At 34.0% G+C, this 12,412-nt stretch overlaps 1 protein-coding gene across 1 annotated transcript in view; it reads right to left on the bottom strand.

Annotated features, from left to right (window-relative positions):
• The window catches only part of Ush2a (usherin), a 748,724-nt gene that overhangs the window by 205,142 nt on the left and 531,170 nt on the right, over positions 1-12,412 (bottom strand). Inside the window, exons 44-46 of the mRNA XM_026388000.2 lie at positions 7,538-7,747; positions 6,011-6,213; positions 3,902-4,014 (exon numbers count right to left, since the gene is read on the bottom strand). Coding sequence (XP_026243785.2) covers positions 3,902-4,014; positions 6,011-6,213; positions 7,538-7,747 — 526 coding nt within the window. The remainder of the gene's footprint in view (positions 1-3,901; positions 4,015-6,010; positions 6,214-7,537; positions 7,748-12,412) is intronic.

The following is a 12,412-nucleotide window of genomic DNA, read 5'->3' as shown; positions in this document are numbered from 1 at the left end:
ATGAATGAAAATGTAAGTTTACACAAAAGCCTGTATATAAATGTTTATGGTTATTTTATTTGTAGTCATGAAAAGCAGAAATCTACTCCAAACTATGAACAAATTATGGTGCTTTCATATAATAGAATATACTTCACAGTGAAAAGTAACAACTGTAATATGAGAAATGAATCTTCCATGCATTACGCTAAGTTAAAGAACCCAGACATAAACTGCTATTTATATATATTACAATATGGAAAGGCAAAATTGTGGAAATTAGAACAGAGCAGCATTCGCTTAGTTTGGGAAAGGATGGCAGAGGAGTTGGCAGTAAGAGGACACCATGAGGGAATATTTTGACATTGTGGAACTGGTTAATATTTTGATTAGGGTGGTGTTTCCATACTCTATGTATTTGTCAAAACTCTTAGAACTGTGGAGCAGTAAGAATTAATTTTACTGGGAGTTAACTAAAAAAAAATACTTTTGCAATCTAAGAGAATAAATAAACAAGTTCAGGAAACCAGAATCTTTTCAGAAGTTTTTAAATTGTTATCATAAATAGGCTGCTTTCTTCACATACTTGTCAGTTTTTAATAGAATCTATATTTTTTTCTCTTTGTCTATCTTAAACTGTTTATACTCAAAACTCATATTTCATTGACATTTGGTTGACTATGGCATATTAAGTTGAGAACATCTTTTAAAATTCATTTTTAATTTTTAAAAATTTGACATATAACCTTGTGTGGTTTTTTTTTCTTTGAGGTTCTATTTTTTTTTCTAGAATGTGCTGAAGTATATATACATTGTGGAGTAGTTAAATCTAGCTAGTCAGCTGATGCACCTAACATAGTTCTCATTTTTATGATGAGGGGACTTGACAGGTACTCTCCATAGCTTTCAATATTATGACATATTATCATTAACTATAATCACATTGCTATATAAAAAATCTAAGAAGAACATGGGGAGATATTGGTAAATGAACAGTTTTTTAAACTAGAAATTTTGAAGGCACTATATTATCCTTTACCAGTGAATACTGCTGTTTAAAATCTGATGACTAGAGTCAAATTCCCAATTCATATGTATCTAATCTGTATTTTCTTCCTGGAAGTTTTTTGAAGGTGTTTTTAAAACTTGGTATTGAGCAAATTCCTGATAAAATCCCTTTATACACAATTATTTTTCAGTCATTCAGTATTGTCATTTTGGGCATCTTTTAATCTATACATCAGTGATTTTGGTTCTGGGATATTTTCTTAGCATCTTTCTTTGATTATCTTTTCTTTTGTTTCCTTTTTCTGCAATCTTATTTTTCAAGTGCTAGATTTCCCAGGTGGTTTTTAATTTTCTTTTTTAAATTTCCTTGTTTTCAATTGCACTTTCAGAGACAATCTCTCAAAATTTCATCCAAACTTTCAATCCAGTTTTCATATTTCTAATATCCATGAAGCTCACCCCCATCCTTCCAACTTTGATTATTCCTTTTTAGAAAAGTATCCTGTTTTGTTGCATGGATAGAGGATTTCCTTCTTCTTTTTTTTTCTTTGAGGTTCTATTTTTTTCTCATACATATTGTTTCTGGGTCTTTTAAATCATTTCTTTATTTTGACCTAGTTATTTTTAGGAGTAATGCATCAAAATAAGATGACTAACTTTACAGACAAGTGAGACTCATTGATTGACATACTTCCCCACTGGATGTCCAGTGGGTGAACAGCTTTTATATCCTTAGAGGATCTCTAACTACTAGTAACTGGAAATATTTTAATTTGAGTCATTTGTTCTATCTAAAGAAGAATGTTCAGGTTCCAGTAAGGAGGCATTTATGGCTGAACACTTGCTTTTGAGAGCAGAGCTGGGAAAAGTAGTCAAGTGCTCCACCATCCATGTTAGTCCTGCTTTCTCTTTGCTTTTATCTCTATCCTTCATCTCAGATTCCCTGTGCCTTATATCCCTAGTTCTTACTGCCATTGTTAAGTTTCTCTGAAGAATAAATGTCTTCTCGTCCGGTGGAGGGACTTTGCCATGCAGGTGAAAAGAAATGGACAAGGGGATGCATGTGTAGTGATAAGAGACCAGGGTTGCTTCTTGCCCTTTTTTCCTTAAGGCTTTTATCTAATCTCCTGATTTCAGGTTAGAACCTTACCCACTCCATGCCTCTTCAAAATCCTTAAAGTCTCTATGTGCTCAGCCACTTAAGAGTTTCTGCAGGAAAATTAGGTTCTTTCCTGTCCCAACCATTATACTTTGGTTGTAAACTTCTTCAGTGTACTTTATCATTTGCCTCTCCCTTAGAGACACTGATTTCAAAATGGTATGGAAATCTCTTGTTGATGCTTCTTTCGCTGTCCTTGCTCTTGTTGCACAATGTTCTTTTAAATGGTCTTGCCATTAATTTAATGTATTTGGGTGTAATCAATTTTTAACCACAACAAAAGTGTTTTTCCTTCGTTATCACCTAAAAGAATCATCTTAAAGGAAAAAGCACCCTAGAGACACAGACACATTTGTTCAGTTTCTCATAAAGCTTAGAGACTATTTTTAGCTCCACATAAATATGTAATTTAAGACATACCCCTTTATGTCATTCACCTGGGTTTGAATCAGGGGATGCTAGCAGACAAGAATTTGACAATATCCACCCACCTAACTGTAATTCTTCCTTGAATTTTTCTAGACAGAACTCAAATGTCACATCTTCCAGGATGCCACATCTTCCAGGATGCCACTGATAACCTGGGTAGGATTTGGAATTTTCCTCTTTATGCTCTTCTTATATATTGCCAACCTCTCTCATGGTGTTATTTGCATTGTTTTATAAACATTTATTTAGGGAAGTGTGTCCCATAGTGGACTAGAACTTTACAAATTTAGAATCATGCCATATTCTTTTTTTGTGTTACTTTTACCTTTTATATTAGAGCCATAAATATGTTTAATTAAGTAATAAATAATGGTCTCTGGTGCTCATTTAACTTAACTACTTCCTTCCTGCATGAGAGGCAATCCCATGGATACCTGAGTAAAAATTATGAAGGGAATTATTAACTAACTAGCATGTCAAAATCTAGATCAGCATCTATCATGTATTTGATAGAAAATATACTGAAGATAACAAGATAAAATTTTTACCAAAAAGAGGTAAGAATCCAGTTACTTGTGTTTTCCAGTATTTGCAGTGACTTAGAAAAAGACCCAGTAATTTCAATCTGTTAGAAAATAATCCTTCAGAATTGAAACATTACACAATGGATGATTATTTCAGTCACTGTATGTATGTGTATGTGTGGGTACAAGTGCATGCTGTTTCTCTAGCTTCAACTTGATATCAAGAGATGAACCATGATCACCTTTGGCTTTGGAAATCATTAAATCTTATTACTTTTAATGATGTATTGTGAAGAGACTCACTTTCAAACTATAGTCATTTCTCAGCACCAAAAGAATACACAAAAATAGATTCTTCCCAGAATCTGATACAGTTTGTAATGGTTATCCAAAAACAGTGTGCTCTATTTATTTCACAAATATGTCTAGCTTCAGGACAATCTGATATATGTGACTCAAGCTTTTTCAAAAGAGATCAAGGTGGTAGTAATTATTTCATTTAAAATCTTATTTGGCTTCACATAAATATTCACTGAAGAACCTATTTAAATAAGGAGACTTTTGTGCATTTAAGTATTTGCTCATAGATTGTTAAATGAGGGAAGTGGTATCAGGGAAGTCAGTTTCAATGTTATTGGATGTCAAATAAAGATGAACATAAGTGAAATGATATAAAATTTGATAAATACACATATTTATAGCAATTTTAAGGGAGACTGTCATGGCTTAAATGTTAACTTTAATTTTTTTCCATTTTTTAATGATTAGAGTTCTTCAGATTAACTAATAAAAATTTTGGTACCTTGAAGTGATGTGATGAATTACAGGTGTTGGCATATCACTTGGAGTATCTTCCACTGTGGTGATTTGAGTTCCATTGCTTTTCACACAAGCGTATTTTGTACAAACTTCAATCTGCAAAAATAGTTTAGAAAAAAGATAGATTCAACCATGTTCAAAATATGGGATTGACAGTGGACTGAATCCAGGTACTTTCATTTCATAAAAATCTCTTAGTTCTCTATGGCCTTTAGGGTTTTGTAAACATTCATTTGTGATGTTAATTGACTCCAGTCGGATAACCTCCAACTACAGCGCAGAACTGGGTTCAGCACAATTGATGTAGTGATTAGAATGGTGATGCTTAGCTCTGGTTCTAACCATTCAGAAAAGTAAAGACTTATTAATCTACTCAGCATCCAGTCAAGGAATGGAAGATGCTCAGGTGACAGTTTGCAAGCATAATAGGTTATCACTGCATCCTGCTCTCTAGATCTATAACCCAGTAGTGTAATGATGATATCCTCTGGAAGCCTTGACACTTTACAACAAATAGCCTAAATGCTAATGTCTAATGGAAGAAAAATGAAGCCTGGAGAAGACTTCCAATATGGCTGAGCTATTTTATATCCATTTGTTCCGGCTGCAATGGTCCTTTTTACCTTAATCACAGCAGAAAATCATCATTCACCCCTTTAATTCTGCCACCTAATTTGAATAAAAACTGAGGAGGGTGGAATAACTAAAGATTAGAAATGGGGTTTATCAAAAATGAGTAACACAAAGGAATATAAGTAGTAAGAGGGAGGAGAGGTACATGAAAATACAAAAGACTGTGACTGGAATAGCTACAAGGCAACACAATTCTGCTCTCAATTAAAAAATCAGCCAAACATGAGCCAGTACAAAGATGGGCTTTTTCCAGCATAGGGTTTTTTTTAAAATGATTTTATTAGTGCATTCTAGCTATAAGTACCAGTGGAGTTCATTTTGACATAATGATACATGCATGGAAAATATTTGGCTGTTTTAATTCCCAGTTCTTCCTCTTTGGCTCCCCTCCTCCCTTCTCTTATTCTCCTCCCTCTATAATACTGCTCTTCTATTTATTCATTTATTTTTTAAAACTAGTGTCCAGTATAGATTTTAAGAATTTACCAAATTTTATATTTTCTTTATAAGCTTTGACTTCCTGAAATAATATTTTCTTCACTCATTTGCGCATGTGGCATTTATTTTTATCTCTTAAAACTTGACATCTAACAAGATTTTCAATTTCTTAAGGGAAAGGTCTATTTTTATATGCCTTAGGATTCCCTATATTTTTTTCTACTTTTAAAGTCAAAGACCCTGAAATGGCCTATGAGCTAGACTTCAGGTGCACTCTCTGAAATTTCATGCTAAATTTTGTCACATAGGTATATAAATATTTTTCTAGGGCAGACTGCATTGACTTCATAAGATTCTCAAAGAGTTCCTAGGGCAAAAAGTTTAAATACAACTGCTCTCACCTAGATGGGGGTCATTGAACATTTGTCAAATGATGAATTGATATATTTCTTTCATCCTCAGATGAAATCCTTCAATATCTTTTTGTCCGTGGCATTTTTATTTAGATTTTCCTCTTGCATTCTGAATCAAGAATGCTAAGGATGGGTAGACTGTTTGGAGTCATCTAGTCCACTGCCCTTACAAAGGGAAAATGGACGCAAATGAGTTATGTAACTTCCCTGAAGATGTTAAATTAGTAAATAGCAAAAAATGGGAATTAGAAAGAACATCTCCCCATTCACAGGCTGATTCTGCTTTGATGTCAATAAAAAACTGAGGAAAAAGGCAGTTGACAAAATTTATTAAGAGTATGTGATTAGCTCCATTTTGTCGTTGAGAAATTCCATCACCATCCTCATCACCCTTGTTTTCCAACTTATTATTATCCTCTTTCTCCAGAGACTCACGTTGGCCCACAGCAAACAGATTTAATTTTGATCAATTTCCTTATTCCCTCTCCCCTCTCCCACCAAATAAATAATCTGTTACCAAGACAGAAAATATCCACTTAGTGACATAGCGCAACATGTTTTATTTAACATATCCATAAGCTTAACCATCAAAAAAACAATGTTCTAACCTGAATGTCATAGATAGTGAAGGGAGACAGGTCTCTCAGAATAAACGACCCAGGCACGTTCATTCCAGTCTTGTAGAGCTTATTATTTACACAGACAGAATACTCAGTGACAGCGCCATTTGGGTTTGAAGGAGACGTCCAGATGACACGGACTGCTGTACGGTTGATGATGTCAACCTCTGGAGGAAGCATGCCCTGAGGCTCTAGAATTAAAGGAAGAAACTGAATAAACTCCAGCTGTCTCTGAAAAAGCACTTGTTAAACTAAATGCAGATTAGTATTTGGGTTTAGCAAAGGGCTCTCCTCTGATGAAGTTATCACAGTCTGTAGCCCTCTGTAAATTGGCTTATTATACTCTCAGTTAGAAACCATAAGAATTGGTGGAAAAAATGCTTGATATCACCAGCATAGTGTTAATCTTTAATACTATGTGACCAGTGGGATATGATGACAAATTCTTCACCCATCTGCACCACTAACACATATCTATTATTTGTCTTTTTTCCATCCCTTCACTCCATACCTCCTGGATGGGGGATGGGGAAGGAAGAAAGGAAAATTTGCTCCTTAAGCAAAAAATAAAACTCAAATACATCGAGGGCTGGTGGAACGTGAAAAATCATTTGATGTTACTAGCTTGTAACTCAAGCAATATGAAGCAATAATGCAATATTGTCATTATGTAAATGATTTTGAATGTTGATTACCATAGGTAATGATGAAATCTAACATTAGGAAAAAAATCTTGCTTAGCGTTAAATTACACAATTATTCAAGCATGTCAGAAATAACTATGCAAAGACCTATTTTTATCATAAGAACCCATCTTAACTAGTTGAAAAATTGTCCTTGTGATTCATCCTATTTTATAAACAAAAGGTGCTGACCTTTGGCATCACAAAGGGAAATGGGTTCCACACTTAAAGAGCTCTGCTAATGACCTGGAACACTTGCTTGGGAGGTAATGATATTATAATGTTTATAATGAGACTTTATAAAGCCAAAAGGATTAGAAAGACCATTCCAAATACATTTCAGATTCACAAGTTGCTTCCCTTTCTTCCTCCCCCTTGCTAACTGGCTTAGAAATGAGTCATAGGCAATTTTTCTCCATGGCTGAACTTCCATTGTTGGTGACTCAGAGAAGGTCCTCACTGTGCTTGGCTGCTGTTTGAAAAGTATATTACTTCTGAGAGCAAATTATAAAAAAAAACAAACCAAAAAACTGTTCCTAAATGTCACCATTTATTGATGTGAACTCAGCTCCAAACTAAGCATACAAGGAAAAGAACAGGAGCAAACAGGGCTAATATACCATTATTAGAGACTTGTGCTGCCATTTCAATGGGACCACTTATTGATCTACCACTTGATGACAGCAAGCACTTAAGTATTTTAGCCCCGACCTCCTCTCTTCCAACACCGGAAATTTTATAATGGAGTGATGACTGATATCAACCTCAGCAAAAATCAATCAATTTAATTTGAATCTCTGTAGCCGAGTATCCCATAAGAATCTGCACTCACCCCCATCGCCAGTGGTCACATGCTGTACTGTGCTATTGATGCTGTGGACTCCATTGAAGACAGAGATAAAAATCCCATACTCTGTGTTGGGATTTAAGTGTCCAATGACATGAGAGTGGGCATCTGGGAGAATTTTCAGAGATTCATTTGAGGTAGAAGAACTCCAAAACAGTGTATAATATTCAACATCTCCTTGTAGGTCTTGAAAAGCTGTTAACAATAAGTGCAGAGCACCATAAATATGGCAAATCTGAAAGGTCTTAGTGGAAATAGATAATAGCTATTTCTAGAAAAGAAAGCTTGTGGGAACTTTGCTTTGGAGAAGATTCTGGAAACTTCTTCATAATGGTGCTGGTGGAGTTAGATTTTTTTTTAACACTTTTTACCTTTTTCCTTATGTCATAATTAATTGCATAGAATCAGATGTAGGACTATAAATTTTTAAATTTACTTTAAAGATTTTAATTTTGCTATTTGTAATTATTTAAATTATTTTCAAAACTTTGATATAACTGATGAAGCCAAATAAAATAAAATAAAAATATATACAATACATGCAACAACTTCTATTTTAAGTAGCATAATTCCTCAGAGAATTTTATGCTAAGACAAATGTGGACATTTCCTGACATAGATCCTGAAGGCATTTTTCAACCTGTTAATAAAATTGCTAAATGATACCTAGAAATACACTTACAGAGATATCATTTTATGTACACTGCCAATGCAGCAGTGGTGTATGGCATGCTTTCTGAAATGGCTGGCTCAGTAGGATCCTAAGATGATGATCAAATTTTTAATCAAGGTTCTCAGCCTTTTTTCCTACTTTTCTCCATGAGTTTCTATGGTGTAGGCAAACTCTAAAAACATGCCAAAATCAACCACTATCTGTCCCAGAGATATAACCCAATTTCTCCACTCTTATCTTTAAAAAAACCATTTTTTTTCTCTTCTTCCACCCAGTTTCTCTGTTTTTTGTCCTAAGCTCTGCATTTTGTTACCTGCCTCTTATCATTCTCAAAGAGACCATAAGAAGGGTCATATGCTCTAGTATATGTAACATACTAGATGTGTGCTAGACATACATACATATATATATATACACACACAGATATATATATATATATATATATATATATATATATATATTAGACATATACATATGTCATATGCTTTAGTATAAGTAGTATATTACTTTATTTGCATTGATATTATTTTAAGGACCTTAATCAGGAAACTGTTACCTTGATTTTGTTAGGGTGGGGATGAAGTCTTGGTTTACAAGCCTCCTGAAATTACAAGTCAGATTAGGTATCCAAACCAGGTCAAGAACTAGTCCAAGGATCAAGGATCAAGAGGGAAAGTTGGCATTTCTAAGATTATTAAGTGTGATCTCTCATATGTGAGATCTTAATGAAGTAACAGAGCTTTGGGAACTCTAAGATTTTAAGTACACTTTTACATTAAGATCTTGGCAGTATTGCATAAAAAATAACACTAAATTTCTATTTTTCCTAAGCACACTACTACTTTCACTTTATCTCTAGCAATATTTAAAAAGGTGACAAGTCAGTATAATCAGAAGACTTTATGTAAGTAGACCTTTCACTGCTAACTTGGACAACTGGGGGGATTGAGATGTCTCCTTTCTCTGATGACAAAAAAAAATGTAAACAAGTTTAATAGTGAGTGTGTTATTACTCATTGGCAGGAATACCTATTGCTACACTTTAATATTTTCCTAAATAACAGTATCAGTCAAGGGCTGGAAAACCACACATATTGTGAGTGCAAAATTCCTTCCTTCACTGGCTTACGATATTATTACACATTCATTTTTGGCTGGTGTCTTTTAATAGAAAGTGAACTAGTTTTGAAATTTATGTTGCATTTTAGTTTGAGTGGGTTGATTAGAAAGTCAAGCCCTAAGATATAATATCAATGAAGTGCTTTTAAACTCTACTAATAAACATAAATGGATTTTATTTGGATTATTAAATATGCCTGATACTTCTTCTATCAAGTTCAATTACTATAGTTAGATAGACATTACTAAATACATTGGTACTATCACCACAAGTTCAAGGTCAAGATGAGGCAATGAGCATACATTAAAGCCTGGATGAAATCCCATTAAATGCCCATTCTTAGCTACGTACCATATGTCAGCCCCTTTAAAGCAGAACAGATTCTGTTGTCCTGAAGAAGATAGGAAAAGATGGTCGTTCTGTTCTACTGTCTTTGTCTCACTGCATACAACAGAGGCTCTTGTGACCAGAAAAAGGCTACATCTTTGGACAAGTGCCATATTTCTGCCCTGTCCTGTTTTTTGCCAATATCTGCTTCAACACTCCTCTTTCTTCATTCATGTAGACTTTAATGTTCAGAGTCCAAATCACAGAAAAACTTAAATATGTAGATCTTTATATTCCTGATCATCACATGAGAAGTTCTGGGCGTGTGCACATAGAAGTATACTTAGTGTTCAAATAAGGTCTTTAAATTTCAGAAAGCTCTTACCATTGAACTGTTTGAGAAGCAGAGGATATCCTTAGTTCAATAGACCAGCACAAAATTAAAGTCTACTGACCTTGAATTTATGTCTCAGAGAGGAAGGCTATTAAAACTGAAATAGCTAGGATGAGGAGGCAAGTAAATTTTACCTTTCCTATTGAGAAAACTGGATCTGAATGCATTTCTCCTTTTTTAAAACATTCATTGCATAAGGCAAATACTGTCTATAACCTTCAAAGACAGAATTTCTTTCCACATATATCCCCTTTTTCTTTTCTCACATTTTTAATTGATGCACTATAATTCCATAATTGATGGGTTTTGTTGTTACATATTTGTGCATGCATAAACTATAACCATATAATTTGGCCAATATCACTCTCCAGCATTTCCTCCCTTCCTCCCCATACCCCATCCCTTGGTCTTTTTCCTCTACTGATCTCTCTTTGATTTTTTAAGAGATCCACCCCCATCTTTGTTTTCCTTTTTAGCTTCCTCATCTGGGAGAAAATATACAACCTTTAATCTTCTGAGTTTTATTTAGTTTGCTTAACATGTTCCATTTTTCTGCAAATGCAATTATTTCATTTAAAAAATATATTTATTTTTTAGTTGTAGGTGGACACAATATCTTTATTTCACTTTTAGTTGGTGCTGAGGATCAAACCCAGTGCCTCACATGCACTAGGCAAGCGCTCTACCACTGAGCCAAAACCCCAGCCCCAATTTTTATTTATGCTGAATAAATTCCATCGTGAATATATTGCATGATTTCCTTATTAATTCATCTATTGATGGGCACGGAGGCTGGTTCCATAATTTAGCTATTGTGAATTGTGCTGCTATAAACATGGGTATGCATGCATCACTGTAGAAAGATGCCTTTAATTCTTCATGGTCAATACTAAGAAGTGGTATAACTGGGTCATTTGGTGGTTCGATGCATAGTCTTTTGAGGAGCCTCCCTACTGATTTCCATAGAGGTTGTACTAATTTATGATCCCACCAAGAGTGTAAACGTGTTCATTTTTCTTCATGTCCTCTCCAGGATTTATTACTATTTTTGTTTTTGATGACTGGTGTAAGATGAAATCTCAGTGTAGTTTTGATTAGTATTTCCCTAAATGTTAATTATGTTGAACATTTTTTCATGTAATTGTTGACCATTTGTATTTCTCCTTTTGATAAGTGTCTATTTAGTTCATTTGTCTATTTACTAATTTTATTTTCTGCTGTAAAGTTTTTTGAGCTCTTTATGTATTCTAGATATTAATCGTCTGTCAGAGATTAATGTCAGAGAGGCAAATATTTTTCTCCCATTCTGAGTTTTTACAATTTACATTGTTTCCTTTAATGTGCAGAAGTTTTTAATTTAATGCCATTTCATTTATTAATTCTTGGCATTATTTCCTGGGCTATAGGGGTCCTATTGAGAAAGTGGTTGCCTGTGCCTAAAGGCTCGAGTGTTGATCCTGTTTTCTTCTAGGAGTTGCATAGTTTCTTGTCTAATACCTTGATGTTTGATCCATTTTAAGTTGATTTGTGCAGTGGGAGAAATAGGGTATATTTTCATTCTTCTAAACATTGATAACCAGTTTTCCGAGCACTGTCTTTTCTTCAATGTATATTTTTGGTACCTCTGTCAAGATTCAGATAACTTTCTTCATATGGGTTGTCTCATCTTCTATTCTGTACCGTTGGTCCATGTGTCTTTTTAAATGCCAGTATCATGCAGTTTTTGTTATTGTAGCTCTGAAGTATAATTTGAAGTTATGTATTGTGATGCCTCCAGAATTGCTTTTTTGGCTTAGTTATTTTGGGTGTTTTATTCTTCCATATAAATTATAGGACTATTTTTTTTTTCCAGTTCTGGGAAGAATGTCATTGGCGTTTTCATGGGGATTGCATTGAATTTGTATATGGCTTTTGATAGTACAGCCATTTTACTAATATTAATTCTGCCTATTCATTAACATGGGAGGTCTTTCCATCTTCTGAGATTTGCCTTAATTTCTTTTTCAATGTTCTGTAGTTTTCATCATATAGGCTTTGTGTATCCTTGGTTAGATTTATTCCTAGGTATTTTATTTTAGTTTTGAGGCTTCATGAATGGAATTGTTTTCTTGATTTTATTCTCAGAAAATTCATGATTGGTATGTAGGAAGTTATCTATTTTTGTATGTTGATTTTCTAACCTGATATTTTGCCAAACTTGTTTGTTAGCTTTAGCAGTTTTTTTGGTGGAGTTTTGTGGATCTTCTCTGTGTAGAAACATAATATATGCAAAGAGGAATAATTCAAATTCTGCCTTTCATACTTTTATTCCTTTTATTTCCTTCTCTTGCCCAATTGCTTGGACTA

This window comes from Urocitellus parryii, chromosome 9 (genome assembly GCF_045843805.1).
Source record: "Urocitellus parryii isolate mUroPar1 chromosome 9, mUroPar1.hap1, whole genome shotgun sequence".
Lineage (NCBI taxonomy): Eukaryota > Metazoa > Chordata > Mammalia > Rodentia > Sciuridae > Urocitellus > Urocitellus parryii.
The sequence above is the reverse complement of the archived record's forward strand: the minus strand, read 5'-3'. Positions and strand labels throughout refer to the sequence as shown.